This window comes from Canis aureus, chromosome 21 (assembly GCF_053574225.1).
Source record: "Canis aureus isolate CA01 chromosome 21, VMU_Caureus_v.1.0, whole genome shotgun sequence".
Lineage (NCBI taxonomy): Eukaryota > Metazoa > Chordata > Mammalia > Carnivora > Canidae > Canis > Canis aureus.
In genome coordinates this window covers 1,088,667-1,110,182 of record NC_135631.1, presented here as the reverse complement: position 1 = coordinate 1,110,182, position 21,516 = coordinate 1,088,667, and the positions used below count along the sequence as shown (strand labels likewise).

Genomic DNA, 21,516 nt, shown 5'->3' with positions numbered 1-21,516 from the left:
TACCCAGAGTCAGGGAGGGGAGATTTTTTGTCCCAGGGTCCCAGAAGCCCAGAAACCAGGTCAGGTGGGGGCATATGCTCAGAATGAGCAAAATGGGATGAATGCTGATGGCCTGCTCCACCGGGAGAGAAAATGAGCTCTGGGGCCTTGGCTCCAAGATCTGGTATTTTGGGCTGGGAGGTGGCCAGCCCAGGAGCGGGTATGGCTCTGGCTGCAATGCCAAGCTGACGTGGAGGCCCCGAGGGGAGCTGAAAGCAGAGCCGCAGGAGGGTGGGGTGAACAGAGTTCCCACTGGGCCCTGGCTGAGGGCCCTGGACTGCCCTGCCCTGGAGATGGGAGAGCCAGGTCTGCACCCAACATCTGTGGAGCTTGGACCCTTCATCAGTAGAAGAGTCTCTTGAGGGCGCCAGGGTCAGCGAAAAGATCCAATGGATTGATGGTGGGAAAGGGCTCATGACGGGACCTAAGTCATAGTAGAAACTCAATTAACAAGAGTCACCATGCCCCCCCTGGAAGCACTCCCCCGCCCCAGTCTTTTTCTTTCACTAAACAAGAATTACTGTGACCCTGTAAGTCTCATTTTCTTTACCATGGCACAGTGTTCTCCTTCCTTCAAAACACCGGGCAAAACCTAGCCTGTCCAGGAAGCCTTCCTTGATTAATCTTCTCCAGCCTGCTTAATCCTAGAGGCAACCTAGCCGAGTGGTTAGGAGCAAGCATCCTAAAGCCAGACAGCCCGGGCTTAAGCCTAGCCCTATTGTATACCAGCTGTGTCACTCAGGCAAGTCACATAATGTCTCCATGTCCCAGCTCTGTCTGTATCATGGGGATGATGCTGACAGCCTCATCCTAGAACTGTTGTCACTTAGTACACACGGTGCTTGGCTTGGTTCAGGCATGCTTCCTGCTACAATGACTGCTGTGGCTAAGAGCACTGAAGATGGTGCCAGGGGTCACAATGGCACCATTTAATGAACACGTACTTTATTTCAATCTCGTGGTAGCAGTGTGAGACAGGAGCTGCCACTATTCCCACTTTCCAGACTGGGAAACAGAGGCAGGGAGTGGCTAAGACCGTAACGGATGCCCATGGCCCACACAAGTCGCTAGGTGGTGTGGGAAGCCCGGGGCCAGCTCCACCCACCCGCCCACACCTCTCTCACGGGGCACCCGCCTGCCAGCAGGCCAACTGACCGAAGGTTGTAGGTGCGGAGGTTGCGTTGTCGCCTCTTGGTGGCTCTCAGCTTGACAAAGGTGCGGCCCGTGGGGTCGAAGACGCAGAGGACAGTAATGCACACACTGAGGATGACCACCCAGTTGCAGACAACCATCCCTGCGGGGGAAGCAGTGGGAGGCAAGAGGCAGGGGTGCTGGGGTGACCTCCCGGGCTCAAGATGGAAACCTCCCCATCATCATCAGCTCCTGGGGACCAACAGGGCTCCAAAGCCCCTGGCCCCAGCCTCTGGCCACCTGGTTGGCCCATGCTGAGCCATGACCCCCGAGGCCCAGCCTTGGTACACATAAGCAGGCAGCTCTGGGGGTTTCTGGTGAGGAGCTGAGGGGCCCTCCACTCTTGCCCTGGGCCGCTGTGTCTGCTCTTGCCCCCCCTCCCCCACATACTCCGTTCCCCTGTGGGAGGATGGCAGACCACAGGATGAAGCCCACAGCCTCAGCCACCATCCTGCCCAGCATCCTCACAGACGCTGCCCCCCTGTAGGTGCCTGAGCTTCCTCTTCTCTAAACTGACCTGTCCCTTCTACCCCTGGGCTGGCGGGACATACCGAGGGTGACATTCTTGGCAGTGAGGTCATTACAGGAGGTGTAGTACTGAGTGAGCCAGACGATGCCCACGATGGCATAGATGAACTCGATCACCAGGATGGCTGCGAGGAGAGCAGGGCCCTGGCTGAAGGACGGCCATGGTTGGCCTGCCAGGGAAGGGTCCTGGGACCTCCACCTGGCCCCTCCTGCCGCAGGGCCTCCAGCCAGCTCTGTGGCAGGGGCCTCAGACCCCGACCCCCCACCCCTACCCCCACCCCCGGCACAGGCCTCATGGTGGATGGGGCCCAGGGAGTGTGGCTGCCCCACCACCTTTCTGTCCTGCTAGCTTACGTGCCCTCAGGGCCCCCAACGCCTCCCTGAGAGGGTGACTGGAAAAGCAGATGACAAAGAGGCATTTCTCTGTTCTTTCAGGATTTTAGAATTATGTTCATGAACTCTGGTGGTATCAGACATATCTTAGGCAAGTTACCTAATCTCCCTGGGCCTCCGCTTCCTCATCTGTAAAATGGGGTGACAACGTCTGCGTTACAGGACTGCAGAGAATTGAGAGAGTGTTCATCTCATGGAGACTGCTATTTCCCAGAAGGAGGCTCCAGCCCTTGGGGCAGGAGGAGGGAGAAGCCCTGCTTAGGCCAGTGGGGTAGGGGCATGGGACAGCCTTAGGGACCCAGCTCCAGAGGCAGTGCCTGGGGTGGCTGAGAGTCCAGGCTTTGGAGACAGACATCTTGGGTTCGAATCTCAGCTCTGACACACACACACACTAGCCATGTAACCTTGAAGGAGCTAATTAACCTCCCTGAGCCCAGATTCCTCATCCATAAAGGCGAACCCATAATGCTCCTCCCTCAGTTAATAAGGGGGAAAGGCTTAGCACAGTTCCTAGAAGTGGACAGAAGTGTTGCTAGGAAAGACTGGGAGGGGCAGCTGGAACCCAAGCCCGGAAAGTAGACATGGGCTGGCCCTCCAGGGAGCTGATCTGGCCCCCTGATGGGCTTCCGGAGAAAGGGGGCTCTTTGGGGAAGAAGTTCAAAGTAGCAGAAGAGAAGCACAGAGGCCAACAAATTCTTCCTGTAAAGGCCGGAGTAAATATTTTAGACTTTGTGGGTCCTATGCTCTGGCACAACTACTCAGCTCTCTGCAGTCACGCGTGAGCAGCCAGAGACAAGTGAGTACATCAATGAATGAGTGTGGCTGGGTTCCAATAATACTTTATTTATAAAAATAGATGGAAAGCTTGATGTGGCCCTCAGGTCACAGTCTGCCCACCCCTGGTCTAGAACACAAGCCCAGTACGTCTGCTGGTTTGCTGCTGGACCCGGTGCCAGCCCAGGGCCTGGCCTATCGCACATGCCCCACAAATGTTGGCTGAGTGAATGATGGAGCCCAAGAGGAGCAGGAGGTGGGGGTGGTCTGGAGCAGCCCCATTCATGGTGGGTGGCCCTTACCCAGGCGCACGTAGAGCACATACTGCATGGACTCGCGGGGCTCCGTGTAGAGGATGCCCCCGCGCATGCTCAGCCAGATGATAGCCATCTCGGCGATCATGCAGCTCAGCAGGATGCCTAGGTAGCCGCGGCCGTGGTCCACCAGGTTCAGGGAGCAGGCCTCATTTGGGTTGTAGACCAGGCCGAAGAGCACCACAGACAGGATCACAAACCTGGGGAGATGCACACATGAGGGGGGCCGGGCAGCCTGGGCACCTCCCACAGTCCCTGGCCAGCTGGGAGGACTCGGCAGGGGGAGGGCTTCAACTGCTTCAGGCTCAGGACCACCATCCACCTGGTATCTGGTGCCTCTGGGGACACTGGCAGCCAGGGACAGGGGAGTGAGAGTAGGGAGCTCAGCTGCCAGCTGTGGGGAGAGGGCAGTGGCAGCCCTGTCCAGTGATGGCGCCAGGTCCAGTGGTGGTCAGGCAGGGTCTCTGGGCTCCACGCAGGTATCTCCCTAATCGGTGTGTGTTCCAGACACCAACTCCTAGGAGCCAGGAGCATGGCAGGGTCAGGACAAATGGCCAGAAAGCCTTCTTCCAGGCCTGTGGGACAGCCCTAAGACTCACCAAGTGGTATGCAGGAGGAAGAGGAAGATGGCTGGCAGGACGAGGTCATCACTGCCCACAGACCAGCGCCGCCGGAACACCACAATCCCGGGCATGGCTGGCAGCTCTGCAGAGGCTCAGCGGGCCTGGTGCTCACCTCCTGAAAGATAGCAGAGGACCCTGTGGCTGCCTGGGCTGCTGTGGCATCCAGGGCCACCACGGTCCTAGCCAGGTGTGCCCAGTATACAAGCATCTCTCAGGCCCCACAGCCCAGGTGCTTCCAGGCTATTGGAAAGGCTGATCCATGCCTGGGCAAGACCCACCTCCGACCCCGTCTGCCCCCCCAGAGCCAATATAAAGAACCTTAGCAGCCAGAGACGGGCTTCCCCTGAGGACTTAACCCTGAGGGACTCTTGCCCCCAAAGACTGGCACCAGCCCTTTGGGATCGGCTCTCCCTGGGGTTACTGCAACAGTAACTGCTCAGTTCCATTAAAGACCTGGGCTCACCTTCTGCCTCCTACATGGATCAGGGGAGCCCCCAGCTCCGCTGTTGCCTTTTCTTAAGGAGACCCAGCCCAGTGCATGTAGTCCTTGGGGGTAGGGTGGGGGCTTCCCACACCAAGCATGAGCCAGTCCCTCAGCACAAACCGATTAAGACAGGTAGAAGGCAGAAGACCTTGGGGGAGATGAGGGTAAGGGCATGCATGGATCTAGCAAGTATGGAGGCAGGAGAGTGCCCAGCACATAGCAAGTGCTCAGTAAAGATCTGTTGAATGAGGTCCAGTTTCTTGCTTGGCTGGACCCCAGGAAGTATGCTCTATGACTTGATTTCACACTCATCAGACAGATGCCCAACCACAGCTATGCCTCTTGGTAGGGAGGGACACAGCTGGGATCCACGGCAGGGGTGTGACTGGGGCCCCCAGCCCCTCTGCTGGAAGGGCAGTGAATGAGTCCTGCAGGATGTCCCGTCCTCCTGGCAACATACCTCCCATGCCCACCTCGAGCCACTCAGCCTTTGCTGCCCAGTTCAAAACTCTCTGAAGCTGCTGAATTCAAATTAGCCACAGGCCAGCTCAGAAGGAGCACTCAGGAGTCCAGGGCCCCCATGCCCCAGAGCCCTAGGAACAAGGGCAGCACTACAGACCAGAAGGCTCCCCCCGGGGAGGCTGGTCTAGGAGATATTGGTGGGGGGCTCCAGTTCACCTGGGCTGAACTGTGCAGAGGAACCCCTGCTGTGGGGGTGGGCACCCCACTGGTGGGCACCTGCCCCCAGGCCCAGAGGCTTACACGGCACCTGGTTCAGAGGCGGGCGGCAAGTCCTCCTCTCCCCGGTGGCAGCTCCGGGGAAAGCAAGTGTCCTCAGAGACCAGCATCACTCGGGAAGCAAGTGACCAAGTGTCCCCCTGCCAGTTGGCAGGGCCCTCAGGTTGGATGAGGGGCCGTGGGGCCGGGTGGCCCGCCGGCATGTCCAGGCCGGGCCGCCTCTGTCTCTGTCTCCCTGGTGCAGCCACTTTAGCCAGCGGCTGCCAGGCTGCTCCCTGCAAGCTGGCGGGCGGGCTAGCCTGGCGGGGTCGTGCCTACTCCTCCCCCCCTCAGGAAGTGACATCATCCCACTCTCTCCAAGGAGGAGTCAAAGCACGGATTCTGGGAAGTGGGGAAGAGGATCAAGAGCACGGGAGGGAGCTGCGTGGTGGGGTGGCTGGGCGGGGGTGGGGGTCTGGGGCTCCAACAGGGGATGTGAGTCCCTCACAAGGGGCTGACGGGCCTGGGACGGGAGGGGCAGGGACACTGTGGGTCCGTAGCCAGGCTGGGGTGGGACAACCAACAGCTGGGGTGGCAGCCGCCGCTTCTCTACAGCCCCTCCCTGTCTCCAGGTGGCTCCTCTTAAAAATACTGGGCCAGGGGGCCCCCTCACATGAACAAGATTACTGGGAGGTCAGCTGGTGGGGTCCCAGCAGGTGCCGCAGCTCCAATCCCCATCTAAGCACTAATCCAACCCCACCCCTGCGGTAGCAACTGAAGGGGAGTGCCCTCCCAGAGGGGGAAGGTCGGGCCTCTGCCAGCAGCCCAGAACATCCTGCTCTCAGGTGCCCCCCAAGGCCCTCCCCCACCGCCTGGAGGAGCACCCGCCTCTCGTCCCCACCCTTCACTTCTGGGAGTCTAGACAGGCGAACACTCAGCTCACACCTGCAAACTCAGACACACAGCCTCGCATGTGCACACAGCACTGCCCTTCCTGCCCTCAGGGGGAAAGGTAGGGAGAGCCTGGCTCCCCACCCTGCAGAGGGAGCCGAAGATGTGTCAAGACTCCTGATAAGTATGGCCAGTGACGGCCTCTGGCCAGGTTCAGGGGGTGACCAGCCTGAGGCCAGCAGCTGTGGTCAGTGCCAGTGACCACCTACATCACGTGGCAGGGCTCCTTCGGGCTGACCCCACTGGGTACCCTGGTACAGGCCTGGGCACCACACCCTCATCCTCCAGCCTGTACCTAGGGCCAGCGCAACACTGCAGAATCCAAGGGTGGGTGCCCAGGCTGCCTGGCTTCAAACCTGGACCCTACCACCCACTCACTGTGACTTCCTAGCTGCGCCTCAGTTTCCTCATCTGTAAAATGTCGCTTGACGCCACCTGCTAAAGTTCTGGTGAGGACCACGGGAGAGGAAGTCTGCAGAGGCCCCAGGAGTGCTGGATAATGTCAGGGATGGGCCCAGTGAGTGGGTGAGGCAGAGGAAGGGCTTGAGAGCCCCGGTGGACCAGCCGTCCCTCCCCCGCCTGGGCTAGTGAATACTCCAGCTGGTCAACGACAGGTCACAACAGGTCACGGGTATGTGGGGTGGGGGTGACAGGGCCGGTGCTGCTGGGAGCAGACGGGCCACTCCATTCCATGAGGATTCATCAACATCAGGGCTGCTATTCTTAAGGGCCTGAAAGGCACCCTTTCTCTGAGACCCCAGCCCTTCACAATGGGGGCCTGTTCCCCTGCTGGGATGTGATTTCATTTGGAGGAAATGTCTCAGGAGGGGGGGAGGGCAGAGGCTACTTCTTGGTCTGGGTGGCCACAAAGCACCTCCTCTGGCTCTCCTCCCTTGGGGAACAGGGTCGATGCCCTCCAACAACTGCATTAGTGGGACATACAGCCTCCCCTCCTTCCTTACCCCAGATGAGTGGCACCTCCAGGGTGGGAATGGTGCCCCCTCCAGCAGCAGAGAACCGAGGCGCTACTGGGGGCTCCCTATATCCCCTGGCTAGGCCCCCAGCTCAGGCAGGTCTGATTGGGGTCCCAAGACCCTCTTCATGTAGATCGTCTGACTCGAGTGGCCCTTGGGAGCCCCTTTCTTCCCCCATCCACAAAGCCCCATTTCCCTGCTGGTGATGCAGGACCCCCAAGTTAGGTATTAACCATTTTTGGGAGTTCCTCTTTCTAAAGATACAAAACTCTTTTTAAATAATGCACATGCTGGGATCCCTGGGTGGCGCAGTGGTTTGGTGCCTGCCTTTGGCCCAGGGTGCGATCCTGGAGACCTGGGATCGAATCCCACATCGGGCTCCCGGTGCATGTAGCCTGCTTCTCCCTCTGCCTATGTCTCTGCCTCTCTCTCTCTCTCTCTCTGTGACTATCATAAATAAATAAAAATTTTTAAAAAATGCACATGCTATTCCCTACTTTAGAAACCCTCTACAGCTCCCCATGCCTGCAGGATAAAGTCCAAGCCCCTCAGGCAGTGGTTAAGGGCCTTAGTCTCTGGCTGGCAGGCTGTGCAATCTTGTGAGGGTGCCTTCCCCTCTCTGAATCCTGGACCAGAAAGATACTGTCCAACCCCTGGGGATCCGGGACATAGTCTGATATAAGCACAGAACCCGCCTTCAGCCAGCCAGTTCCTTCTGGCTGGGGAGGCACTCCATCCCCTTCTCACACTGCCCCACCCTCCTTTCCTAACTGCCCCCAAAACTTGCTGTCTCCCTAAAACACCTCATGGGAAGATTCCATGCTTTGCTTACTCTAGTTCCTCTGCCAGGCAAAATCCTACTCATCTTTCCAGAGGAGCCAAAAGTCATGGCCTCTTTGAAAACCATCCCTGACAGCACCCACCCCCTAACCCCACTCTTCCCAGGCAGAACAGGCTACTCTCTGATGGGATCTCCAGACCTCTCACTCCAGCGTAGCCCTGGGCACAGTGTCGTATGGTAAACTGGCCAGTTCCTCAGGCCTGTCCCTGCTCTGGTTCAGCTGAGTCCCCTAAGGGCCTGGATCTTACAGAGCCGCCCATCTTCCCACCCACTTTGTGCCCCTAGGGTGCGAACACATCTCACCTCAAACCCTCTCCTCCTGAGCAGCCTCAGTGGCCTGAACCACAGCTCCATCTCCCCGAAACAAGTTCCCCTTCAGCCAGGAGGGCCAGAGGGCCAGAGGTGGCTCCTTTCCCTTTTAGCTCTCACATCCTTGGCTTTTTGGTTAATGTCCCACCCCAGTGCCTCCCCTGACCACTGAAGGAGAACCATCTTCTGCCCCCCTCTGGCTCTCTTACAACCTAGGGCTTTAGTTTCTCTGGTTGCAAACCCAGAATAAGGCCACCCCTGAGGGCTATAGCAGGAAATGGTTGGGATGGTGTCATTGAGGGCTAGCACAGGCCCCGCAGATGGGGCCATCATAACCAAGCTCCTGCGGGGCTCACTGGGGCCTTTGTGGCAGGGTGATCTGTGACTGGGTGCTGGGGTCTGGGCCAGTGCAGCTGCCACCCATGGTTGGCTCCAGCTGGGCAGAAGGGGCTGGACTAAACAGGTATAAGCCTGGATAGGCTCACCTGCCCTTGCCGTGGGCCTTGGGGGATTGCTGGTTAAAGGTCTCCTTGGGCTTGGCCCTGGGAGCAGGTTTTAGGGAGAAGAGCCCCTCCACGGTGGGTGCTAACCAGCAAGGTGCCAAGAGCCCCCAGGTGAGGGAGGAGGAGGAGGGCGTGGCTGTTGTGTCTATTCTCTGGAAGACCCAGGGCTGCAGGGAGATGGGAGTGGGGCCAGGTCACTGGAGCCAGGCTGAGCCCAGCACCCTCAGGAGACAGGACGACATGCTGCGGGAGGGCTGTGGCGGGCCATCTCCAGCTTCCAGGTCAGCCCACGGGACCTCCCACTTGGCCTGAGGTGGCCCCAGGCATACAGGATGGGCTGGAGTTGAGCTGGAACAGAGGGATAACCGGCAGGTCCAGGCCACAGGTCCTGCCATCAGGTGAGCACCTCCTGTGCCCCCAAGTTCTAGACTAGTTACCTTCCACCCTCACAGGTGGGAGGGGATGCAGGGTGACAGCTGCACTTGGTGCACAGGTTATAAAAACAGACCGTGCCTAAGAGCTGGCTATGCACGTACTGGCCGTGTGCCCTTGGACAGGTTACTTACCTCTCCATGCCTCAGTTCCTCCTTTCTCAGATGGGCTAAGAACAGTACCTACCTCAGAACTGTCACGGGGTCAGATGAGCCCACACTGTGGTGGCCAGCCAGTGCCCCTCCAACAGCACTGCTCCCGAAGGAGGTACTGAGGCTCAGGCATCACCCGACTCCTTCCGAGGAACAGGAGCTCTGCAGCAGGAGACACAGGCCATACCTGCTGCCACCCAAGACTCACACCTACTGTGCAACGGTGGCGAGAAGGGGCTCAGAAACAGTACCATCACCCTCTTTCGTGGGCGAGGAAATGGGTCCAGAAAGGTGCCAGGGACTCCGGGCTTCCCCATGCATCCAGCTCTGCGGTGTCACCACCCTGGTGCTGGACACACTGTCCCAGAGTCCTGGGGCTGGCCCCTGCCCTGCTTCCTCATGTGCACCCCACTCGAACTCCTTACAAGAGATCTTTCACACTCCTGACGCATAGACGGGAAAGCTGGCCAGTCCACATGAGGTCCACCCACAAGAAGGTATCAACTACTTGTACAGTTTCCAACAGAGTCATCCATGGCTGGCTCTCCACCTCCCAGGGCAGGGTCCTCATTACTCTGCAGTTCGGCTGGCGAAAGACAGGAGACCTCAGACCTGAGCCCACCCTCCCTGCTAAGGCTGGAAATGGAGCCAGGTCTAGCCAGTCCTGGACCAAGAGCAGTGTCCCCAGGCCAGAGTGTCACTGCCCCTCCAGACCTTGGTTTCTTCTTCTGGAGAATGAGGAGCCTGGCCTACTGACAAGAGGTTCGTGTTTTTGTACTCAGATTAGTATTTACTCGATTTCACAACAAATGGCTCCATGTGCCTTACGGGAACCAGAAACAATAGAGGTGGAGAATAAATTTAAGAACAAAGTTCAGGGGATCCCTGGGTGGCGCAGCGGTTTGGCGCCTGCCTTTGGCCCAGGGCGTGATCCTGGAGACCTGGGATCGAATCCCACGTCGGGCTCCCAGTGCATGGAGCCTGCTTCTCCCTCTGCCTATGTCTCTGCCTCTCTCTCTCTCTCTCTCTGTGTGACTATCATAAATAAATAAATAAAAAAAATTAAAAAAAAAAAAAAAGAACAAAGTTCAGCAACAAAAACTAAGGAAATTAAAACAGAAAGTGAGGGGAATCTGTTGCACACATGTAAGGAGACATAAAGGCTCTCACAGGAACTATTATTAGACTCTGTGCTTCCTGGCGGCCAAAGAGAAAAAGGAAACTGGGTAGTCTGTAAGGTCTCTTTTAGCTCTGCAGGGTACTTTGATCATTAGTCCTCAGAGGGGAGGGCCGGGGACTCCCCCCTACCCACAATGAATGGGATTCCCCACTTGAAAGGGCTGTGCAGGGACACCTGGGTGGCTCAGTGGTTGAACATCTGCCTTCAGCTCAGGTCTGATTCTGGGGTCCTGGGATCGAGTCCTGCACTGGGCTCCCTGCAGGCAGCCTGCTTCTCTGTCTGCCTATGTCTCTCATGAATAAATAAATAAAACCTTTAAAAAAAATGTTAAGGAAAAAAAAAAAAAAAAAGAAAGAAAGGGCTGTGCAATGGGAAGGTACTCCAAACAAGGTGAGAGGGACAGACCCCTGCTACCTGCTTGGCTCTCTTGGTCTGATTCTGATTGTGTCTGTGTTGGAGGCCTGAGCTGGTCTAGTCTGGGTGGGGAAAGGCTTCTGACCTGGGGGGGTGACTATAGGGTGGCTGGGCCCCAGGGAGGCCCGAAGGGTGAGTGGTGGCCAGAGGCTCCATCCTAGCTGGGATGGGCTCACCACTGGGACACCCTCTTGCCTAACCATGTGGGCAGATCACTCTGCCCTCTTTATCAGGGTCCCCACCCCTCCATGGGGTTCATGGCCTAGCTTCATGGCTAGTTAGGGAGCTAGTTAACCTCCTGCTCACTCGTGTGGCTTCCACGAGAGCACCTGTAGAGGGAGGGGATCAACACATAGTAACCTGGTTCTGATTTCCTGAAACTGCAGGGCGGTTCCAGGGTGTCAGGATGATGGGGAGGAGATAGCTCACCTGTAAGGAAGGGTCCCAGTCATTTCCCTTCCTCTGCCATTTGTCAGTTGCCTACCACATCGTGGGCCTGGTCTAAGCCCTTTGTAAACCTAACTGAGTCCTCAGAACAGCTCTAGGAGGTCGGTACTGCTATTACCTGTATTTTACAGATGAGGAGATGTGACCTGCCCAGTGTCACATGGCCTAGTTCCGGAGCCAGTGTCTTTGCCACCACACGCTGCTTCTGAGGAGCAGGCCTCAACTAAATGCCCGCTTCTGAACCCAGAAGCTGGCTTCAAACCCCGTCAGAGAGTGAGTAGGTGGGGGCCCTGGAAGCCAGAAAGAAGGCTCTGGGACTCCGCCTGGCTGCAGACTCCTGGTCACACCACCACGTGGGAGAGGGTGGCTACTGGCCTACTGTGCAAATGGGGAACGCTAAGCCCGGGCAAGTCCCTTGTCCTGTCTGGAGGTGGGCAGGCTGTGCAGCCAGGAGAGATCACAGAGTTAAGGCTGTAAGTGTGGTCTCAGTCCAGCCTCATCAGGCTGTTACGCCAGCCTTACAGATGAAGAAACCACGGCTCAGGGAGGTGCCATGTCTGCCCAAAGATCCCGCGACAAGGAGCTGGGATCAGGAGCAGTCTCCTTGAGTTACTTGAAAGGGAAAAGAAGGAAAAAGAAAAAAGTCTGTGCCTCCTTCCACCAGAGTCCTCATTCCTACACATAGACACGAAGACCCACCTGTTCCTGCCACCTCGAATGCCCCTTCATCCCTCTCAGGTCTGCGGCCCCACACAGAGGCTGGGCTCTGGAAGGCTCAGGGAGGAAAGAGTGAAAGCACATGGGGGCTGGGGGCTGCGTGTGCCACCAGCCTGTGCCCAGGTGTGTGCTACCCAAGTTAGGGCCCCAAACTGAGCTGTTGCTTTTCATGCCTCAGCTGTGCCCAAGCAGAAGGCAGAGCCGAGCCTGCCCAGGGCTGGGGCCAGATTCAGCACGAGACGGGCCCTTACATGCTCAGGCCTGGGGACTGACACCGCCAGCCTGGGGTGGCAGGGAGTGGGATGGACACCACTGCCACTTGTCCCTGTTGCACCCAGAGCCCTAGACTAACAAACCCATCTCCTCCCTCCCCCTCCCTCCAGGCTGGGACAGCAGTGAAGGGGAGGCACCTCCTCCACCCCTCCCTATGGCCCTGGGAGTGGGGATGACTGTTCTCAGTGGAGACTGAGGCTCCAAGAGGTTGAACCATCTTCCCACACCAGTGTGCTTGCTGGACAGGGCCCTTGGCCCAGAGTTCAGAGAATGAAAAGGAGGAGCCCAACTGCCAGAGGTCCCGACTGCTAGCCATTCATCACCCCAACAGTGATCTTAACACCCAGTTGGGTTTTTTTAAAAGATCTATTTATTTGAAAAAAAGATTGATTTATTTGAGAGAGAGAAAGTGTGCACGTACATGAGCAGAGGAAGGGGCAGAGAGAGAGACTGAGAGAGAGAACCTGAAGCCGACTCCCTGCTGAGCATGGAGCCTGACGTGGGGCTTGATCTCACGATCCTGAGATCATGACCTGAGCTGAAACCGAGAGTCTGACACTTAACCGACTGAGTCACCCAGACGCTCCAACACCTGTTTACTTTCTTAAAAATTGTTAAATAGCACTTATTACATGCCAGGTACCTTAGCAAGGAGTTCACAAATATCCCCTCCTTTAATTTAACCTTAACCCGGTGAGTAAGCGCTAGTCTTACTCCATTATAAGGTTGAGGGAACTCAGGCCCAGAGAAGTTAAGTAAGTAGCCCAAGGTCACTTAGTAGGCAGCAGAGGCAGGCTGTGAAGCCCCAGGCTGCGCTCACAGGCCTCTTGAGAAGCCTTCATCAGGGCTCCATTTATCACAGAGGCTCCAGCTTCTCACGCTGATGCTAATTATTTTCCACTCTTCTACAACAAACAGGATTTGCCATCTGCCACCAGCCTGGCCTGTCACTGACACCAGCCAGCTCCCTGGGAATCAATTGGGGCCTTTGGTCTCCTGCTAGTTGCTCTGGGAGGGCAACTGCCTGCTGGGGAGTGAGGAGGGAGGGCTTGGGGCCTCCTCCCACTCTACAGCCCTCCCCTGCTCCTCCATTGGAAGGTTCACACTAGGACCCACTCAGTCCTGGGCCCAAAGGCCCTGTTTCCAACAGTAGAAAGGGGTTCCCCAGGTTCTGTTTCTGAATTCCTTCTCAGGCTGTTTATTTTCCTGAAATTAGGAAAGGGCCCTTGCCCCACATCCATTCTTACACCTGGGGTAAAGGTACCCTGGGGTGGCTGCATCCAAGCCCCAGGCCAGGTCCTCCTGCCTGTCTGGTGGTGGTGGTGGTGGGGGGGTTGTTTCCATTCAGGGGAGTCCCTTCCCTACAGTGCCCATGGTCCTTCCACGTGCTCTAATGAGCCTTTCCCCAGCTCTCCTCTGGAACCTTTCCTCCCTCATACGCAAGGACCTGGAGGGAGTAGCCAACCAGTGAGCCCACCACCACTGCCTCCCCTCGAGCCCTGGAGTGAATCCCGATTCCATCCCTTCTAGTTGTCTGTGACCTTCACCTCTCTGAGCCTCAGAGTCCTCATCTGCAAAATGGGATAGTGAGGGTACCTGCTTCAAAGGGAGTCACCAGGAGTAAAAGCAGTAATACATACAATGCACTCAGCTCATAAAAAGTACTAGTTGCCACTGTTGTTCTTTATTAATCATGTCTTCTGAGTGCTCAGAAGACACTTTCCCTCACTGCACCAAGCCCCTGCCCTCACTGGGGTGTGGCAGGGGTGCTAACCTCTCTGTGACCTAAGACAACCCTCCTAAACAGGAAGGCCCAGCTCTCTATCCCTGGCCACCAGGCCAACCCACACCTACCCTCACCCTTGCCCACCTGCATGATGCCCTGCCCACCTACGTGATGCCCTGCCTGACCTCTCCTGGGAGCCCCACCTACTTGTGCTGAGGCTTCACTGGCAGCCTCCTTTAATCCATAATGCGCCAATGAGGTGGAAATCACCATCCCATGGGTTAGCCTGTAGCACAGAGCTCCACCCAAGGCCACGCTTGTGCTCTTGCTGGAATTCCCTGCATCTGTGTCTGAGTTTCAGGATGTCCCACTGCTCAAACTCAGGATGCCCCAAGCCCATCCGTCCAGTCCAGCATCCTATTCACTGTACCTCCTGCTCCTCTTTGTCCAGCCTCCTGCAGGGGCCTGTGTGAAAGCCAAGACACCCACGTCCCCCATGGCCCCCTCTACCAGGCTGCAATGCCCTGGTCTAGCTTCTCAGAGCTTCCCGGAGAGGAGAATCCCTGTCCCAGGTGCATTGACAACACCTCTGAGAGGAATTAGCACTTTCCACTTCATTAGAGGTCCCTGGTGAGGCTGTTAACGAGAATGTTAAGGGGGCACACCCAGCCTGACACCTCGCCCCACGCCCAGCATACCCTACGCTGGCATGATCCTGTTGCACCTTCTCAGGCTGCAGACTGGGTCTCGGCGTCTGGCCTGCACTGGGGAAAATGCCTCCCAGAGTCTGCATGGGCCACGGATCCATGAAGGGGCCGCCTCCGTGGGTGGCATGGTCATCTAGGGCACAGGGCAGCTGCTTGGGCTATCAGCTTTCACTTCTACCATTCCCTGGGCATCAAGGAAGCAGGCAGGCATCGAGTGACAACGTAACACTAGCTCTTTCCCAGGGGAGATGTGCAGAGTTCCCATATGTAACAGCAAGAAGCCAACAACCTCTGCCCCCACCAAACGTGGATGGAGGTAGCATGTGGGGCTTTGAACTGTACCTAGGCCTAGGCCTGGGCCCAGGCCCTGCGCCTACGTGGCCCTCCTCTCCTGTGTCCAAGGACTCTCCCAAGTGGGGTTCTGGAAACCCTCGGGGACCCCCAGATCAGGGGAAGCAGCCATAGCAGACAGGGCTGGGGCTTCATGGGGCTTGCCTGCTAAATCAGAATTGATGTTAGCTGTTTTACATATTGGGGTTCCTTGTAATATTTTATTAAAACGAAAACAGTCTCAGTGTTAAAAAACATTTGAGAGGCTCTGGACAGGATGACCTCTCAGGTCCACTAGCCTTGACTTGTAGAATTCTACTTGGCTTTGGTGTATAACAGCGAAGGAGAGCACCTCAGGGCCCCAGGCAGGAGCCCGAACTAGTCCCCTGGCCTGAGCCCTGAGGGCAAAAGGGGTCACAGAAAACCCTGCTGTGAGGCAGCTCTGGCTGAGGCCTGTGGCTGACTCTGCTGTCCTTCAGACAGCCCTCCCCTGCAACCGTTCCACCCCCCACCGCCCCCAGGCGCGACAAAGCTGAGCCCAAGCACCAGTTACCCCAGGCCTCCAAGGAGGGGCAGGGGTCAGAAGGTCCTCTGCCACTGGATGGAGGGCAGGGCTAGACCTGCTTTCGCCCTGATGCCTCTCCTCACTCAGATGTCCCACTGAGCCACAACCTTCGGAGCACAGTGCAGGAACAACTTCCCAGGGCAAATCAACTACAGAACCAGCCACTTCCTCATTTGTAAACCGGGATGGTGATGACAGCACCTCCCTCATGGGGCTGCTGTGAGGACAAAGTGAGTTCAAAGCTGTAAAGTGCTGAGAGCAGGGAGATGCTCGGTAGCATTAGCTACACATACATACAGTTTAGAGTTTTAATTAAATCACCCCCCTCCTCAAAAGCATATTTTGGCTCTGAGATGCCCTTTAAATAAGATTAAAACTGTCAACTATTGGCTATAAGCTCTCCACCAACCACTGCCCCTTCTGTCCCTGTCCATTGGACAGACTCATTTCCTGCTCCTGACTTGGCTCTCATCTCAGAATTGAGCAAGCCCAGGGGTTTCCTCCTCTCCAGATGGGCCGCTCACTTCAGGGGCCCCTCCCTAGTGAGACTCAGGTCCTGTCCCCAATTGGCCATAAGCGTTTGGCCTGCTTGATCAGCCTCTGATGGGCCAGTGGAACCAAGGCCTGCATTCCTGCAGGCTCCTGGTGCATCTGCTTCACCTTCTCCATTGTGTGGGTGCTCCCAGAGAGAAATCTGAGCCTTCCCCAGCCTCTCTTCTGGCCTGGGGGCTCTGAGCAACAGTCTGGAAGTGGGGTAAGCCTGGGAGAGGAGCCCAAGCCCCCATTGTGGGGGTAGCCACATCAGTTACCTTCTCTGCTCAGACCTGGGCAGGACCAAAGGGCCCACTTTGTATCTGGGTAGGTAAAGGCTCTAAGAGAGCAGGGGCTTGGCAGGCTTGACCTCAGACTCCAGAGTCTGGCATCACTTTCTTTCCCAGAAGACTCACTCTGAGGGCCTAGGGCCCTAACCTTGTCACGCTGTCACTTTTGTGGCCCCTGCTTCCCTGCCTGCTCCCTGAGTGTGGTGGGAGGTGGAGCTGGGACTGCCGCCCTCCTGGCTCACTTCACACAGACACAGCAGGGAGGTAACAGGCATCTGGTAGGGCCTCTTCTCAGTCATTGGAGCGGGGGGGGGGGGGGGGTGTGTGGGCAGCTGTCCACGGCCCCGTTAACTGCCTGCTACCAGTAGAAATGAGGCAGGCTTTTCACTGACCCCTACTGGCCCCAGGAAGGTTGGCAAAGATCGTGGGGACTCCAGGGATGGACCTTTCAACACAGAGCTGACAGCATGGAGAGACACCAGCAGGGCCAGGCACCGCGTGCTAACAGGATGCCCACCTAGGGCCATGGGGACAGACAAGGTCCTGGCCAGACTGGCAGAAGCCAAGGCTCCTGCCAGGCAGAAAGTGGCACCTCATCTCCTCCAGGGCTTGAGGATGGCAGTGTGGCAATGCCTGCTCTCTTGGCAGGCCCAGCCCTTCACCACTCGTCCCAGAAAGGCTCTGGAGTAGGGGGTGGTAGTGAGGGAATCAGGGAGAGCTAGGGGACCTGAATGGGGGGTGGCCTGCGTCACAGCTCCTGCTGACTTCCCCACCCTTGGTGGCCGCTGATTGCTATAAATACCACTCTTACCTCTGGATGTTGCAGAGGTGACCTAGAATCGTGGGCTCTGGGGCCTCCTGGGTGCCCCCTCCCTGCCAGTGTTAGACTGAGCCTGTCTGACTAGAACGTCCTCACAGCCTGGGAGCCCACGAACACTGGCCAGGAACGGGAAAGCGCCAGCACTGAGGGAGACAGCTATGGCTTCCAGCCCCGAGCCTCCCAGCACCAGCGTTCTACCATTTTATGGCCGGTGCTGAGAATACCAGGTCCCTGGAGAACAAAGGCCTGGCCAGCCTGTAAAGGAGATGCAGTGCCCAAGGCTGCGCACTCGGCCCCAAGATCACCCACCTGTGGCCTCAAGCTCAGGGGAGAAGGCTCCAAAACCATCTGACCCTGGGCCCCCTCTCCCACTTCCTTGGTCCCACTGTGAGGCCAAGATTCTACCTGGTTTCCTACTTTCTCGTCACCCTTGAAGCCTCCCCGAGTGGCCTGATGGTCTCTATTAGAATGTGGGGCAGTTGTTCGTTCTTCCAGCCGCGAGCATGCTTTGAGAGCACCCGTTTCTCCATGATAATCCTGTGACAGGCTCAGGCCCCAAGCCCCCAGCTTGGCCGACCCAGGGGCACAGGGCAGGAGGTGGCCCCTGGGTGGGCAACATCTCAGAGCTGATGCCAACCCCACAAAGGAGGAGACAAACAGAGACGTTTGTCTGCTGGTCAACTCACCCCCAACCATCTCGTCTCTTCACTTAGAAAATGCTCCCCTTCTTCCACCGGCCTTCCTGCCATCACCTCCTCCTAGGCCGCCCTCACTGATCACTCCCCAGTGCTCGGGCCTTCTCTCTGTCCCTCACACGGCCAATTGTGCCCAGGCCCTCCAGCTTCCCCTTGCCTGGACGTGCCCCCCCACCCCCAATAATCTCTGCATGACTGGCTCTGTCCTGCCACTCAGTCCCCAGCTCAAACCTCGCTCCTCTGACCTGCCTGCCCAGTCTCAGGTGTGCTCATCCTTGTTCCTCTCCATCACCTCACTGTCCCTCCTGCATTCTCCTCTGGGCATTCACCGGTATCTAGCACTCTCGGGTTTACTGTCAGCCTGCTTACTGTCTTCCCCTTGCCAGGATGCTGCTCCTGAGGCAGGGGCCCTGCAGGAGGCGGGAACCCACGGAGTCCCTGCTACCCCAGGAGGAGCTGTGTTGAGCACAGGCGGAGGGAGCCCATGTAGACTCCAGCCCAGAACCCAGGGCTTCTGCCTTCCAGCCCCGTGGCCCACTCCACACCATCCACTGGCCCCACCTGCTGGATCCAGGCTCTATCCTGAACCACCCTCCCAGCAACAAGTGCAGGGGGCCTCCCTGGTGCCCGACCACCACGCCATGGGGGAGGCAGGGAGGAAATGTGGCATCTTCATTTCACTGATGCAGAAAACCGCGGCAGGGGGATGCCTGGGTGGTTCAGCAGCTGAACATCTGCCTTTGGCTCAGGTCATGACCCTGGGATCTGGGATCGAGTCCCACAGTAGGCTCCTTACAGGGCGCCTGCTTCTCCCTCTTCCTATATCTCTGCCTCTCTCTGGGTCTCTCATGAATAAATAAAATCTTAAAAAAAGAAAACTGGCAGGAAAGGGGTGCTGGGTGATTTGCCTGAGTGACATAGACAACATCAGAGCAAGGTCATGGCCCGTTTATCAGGGAGGTCCTGTTGCCTGAGGGGCTCCTCTTCACCTCAGAGCCCCATCCTCCCTGCACACCTGCAGGAGGGTGACCGGTGGCGCTACTCTCTGCAAAGCGTGGTGTGTTGGGGAGGAAGGGAGCACCCCTGCAGGATGGCGCTGAAGAAGGTCACCCAAGCCCTCTCCCAGCGCCAGGGCTCCCCGGGGGCCTAACCCTAACCCTAACCCTCATCGCCCACAGCCCAGATCTAGCCTGCCTGGTTGTCAGCGAGACTGGAAGGAGGATATGGCTTTCCCTCCTAGAGCCTCAGCATCGTCATCTGAAAACAAGGTGAGTGACCAGATCACTTCTAGTTTCCCCAGGACTCGCTTGGCTATTCCCCTGAATGCTCAACTTCTGAGGCTCTTCCATCTGGCTTAGGAACATGATCCCGATCCCTGGGTGGCGCAGTGGTTTAGTGCCTGCCTTTGGCCCAGGGCGCGATCCTGGAGACCCGGGATCGAATCCCATGTCAGGCTCCCGGTGCATGGAGCCTGCTTCTCCCTCTGCCTGTGTCTCTGCCTCTCTCTCTCTCTCTCTGTGACTATCATAAATAAATAAAAATTAAAAAAAAAAATTAAAAAAAAAAAAGGAACATGATCCCTCGGAAGTGTCAGAAAGTACTGACAGTAGCACCTCATGGCAGCCCGGGGAGGTAGACAGGCCTGAGCCACATGAGAGCCCAGTGGTTTAAGAGCACCAGCCTATGAGGTAAGCCGGAACCAAGTTCAAAACCTAACCAGTCACTGGCTTGCCCGTGACCTAGTGACCACAGATCATCTCTGAGCTTGGGCTCCTCCTCATACAATGCAGACATGAATAGGGCTGCCTCCAGGGCCACTGGAGGAGCAGATGGCTTAAAGGACTTGTCCTACAGGTCCTCATTCTGTCTCCCTCCCCATGACCCTCATCTGCTCTCTGCCAACTTCTTAGGAGCGTGAGAACAAACAGGAAGGAACAGGGGCTTCATGGAAATAAAATTCTATAAAAAGCCTTGGCAATGGGATGACTTCCCCTGAAGACAGAGCACCGGGCTGCTACATCCTTGCCCCCATGGGCCTTATGCTAGGTTCTCTCCTCCTGGCTCATGCAGGCACAGCCCCAGAGGGCCCAGAGGCAGGAGAGGCCGTGGTGTGTGGCAGGGGCAGCCAGGACGGTGAGGGGGCTGGTTTCTTGACCTGAGGCCTCCTGTGCTGGCTCTTCCATCCCCCTTTACACAGAACCTCCTTTCACCTCTTCTGGGCCTCTGGAGGATGCATGAGATCACGTCTGGGAAGCACTCAGAGCTCCCCAGAGAGAAAAGAACAGAGGGATCCAAGGTGGGATTAATTATGTATCAATGTGCTCGTTTATTAGCACTTCGATTTACTGCAGGGCACAGAGTGGGAGACATGTGGGGCCTGGTGTCAGAGAATCCAGGCTTGGTCCTGGGCCCAGCCACTAATACATGTGGGACAGCCACAGTCCTTTGGACCCTAGTTTCTGAGTTTTGTGAGTAAAAGTAGGACATAGACAGGAGCTTCTTTCCCTGCAAACAGGGAGGGGGGGTGGGGGTCGCCAGGTTCCAGACCCATAGCATCGGGGTGAGGGGTGACAGCTGGGTGCCACACACAATACACGTTACTGCTGCTGCAGGAGTGGCATGTGGGGTACAAGTCCTGAGGACTGGACTGTCCTGGGGTGGGCGCCCATCCCTGATCAGCAGCAGGAGGGAAGGCTGTGCGGTGCCAGGTGGCCACAGAGACTTCAGTTACAGGAGACCAACAATGCCCTTCCTCTGCATCTGTCCACCTCCCCGGCTAAGAGGCAGAGGGACCTGAGCCCCCCATGGCCAAGAGCCAGACACACTGGGCCAGCTCACCAAGGGCCAGGATGGGAGCGGCCAGGCAACGTCCTGCAAGCTGTGCCCACCTGAGAAGGGTGTCCCCAAGCCTGAGTGAGGACACTCTCTGGGCTGCCATCTGTTTACAGAGCTCTTTGCCCATGGAGGGCACAACATGGCCTCTTGGTGACAGCCTACTTGTCCCCACAGCTTGTCTGCTAGGTACCAAGTAGTAGAGAGACCACGGGCGAGGCCAGTAGGTTTGCTGAAGGCCCCAGTGCAAAGCAAGGTGGACACCCCAAGGCATGCTAAAGTCCCTCACCCTCAGGGGACCAGAGCCACTCTCTAGGCTGGCCATAGGCAGGACTGCAAGGAAGGAGATACAGACTTTCTGCTCAGCTAATATAGGCCTCTCCCTGGGGTCCCGGCTGCAGTGGAGAGAGGGCTCCCTCTTCCCTGGGCTGCCAGATGCACCCTGCCTCTGTCTTCCTAATCCATTCCTGTTGGTTTTGAGGACCAGGCCCATGGCCTGAAAGAGGCACCAGCATATTCCTGGTCAGTGACTGCCCATGTAGCAGACAGCTGTCAGACCAGGGAGAGGAGGCTGGAAGCCTGCTGTCAGGAGGGCAGGCAAGAGGCAGGCCCAGGGCCCAAGAAGAAGTCATCAAGTTCCTGGGGCTGATTCATCGGAAAAGGGGTGAAGGGCAGGGTGGGGTGGGGATTGGCTGAGTCTAGGCAAGCTCTCCTCACTGGGAGGAAGGGTGGCGGCTGCAGACAGCAGCAGCACCAGGAAGGAA

The 21,516-nt window shown here is 57.3% G+C and overlaps 1 protein-coding gene across 6 annotated transcripts in view; it reads right to left on the bottom strand.

The window, feature by feature from the left end:
* Window positions 1–21,516, bottom strand: part of DAGLA (diacylglycerol lipase alpha) — a 61,992-nt gene that overhangs the window by 20,900 nt on the left and 19,576 nt on the right. For 2 of the 6 annotated variants that reach the window (XM_077861888.1, XM_077861893.1), the window contains exons 2-5: window positions 3,839–3,977; window positions 3,228–3,439; window positions 1,782–1,883; window positions 1,195–1,333 (exon numbers count right to left, since the gene is read on the bottom strand). In XM_077861888.1, the coding sequence (XP_077718014.1) occupies window positions 1,195–1,333; window positions 1,782–1,883; window positions 3,228–3,439; window positions 3,839–3,933 (548 nt within the window). In that variant the 5' untranslated portion in view covers window positions 3,934–3,977. Of the gene's footprint in view, window positions 1–1,194; window positions 1,334–1,781; window positions 1,884–2,251; window positions 2,281–3,227; window positions 3,440–3,838; window positions 3,978–4,325; window positions 5,028–5,115; window positions 5,410–9,259; window positions 9,388–21,516 lie in introns of those variants that run through there. The other 4 variants (XM_077861891.1, XM_077861890.1, XM_077861892.1 and 1 more) reach the window with 4 other exon arrangements.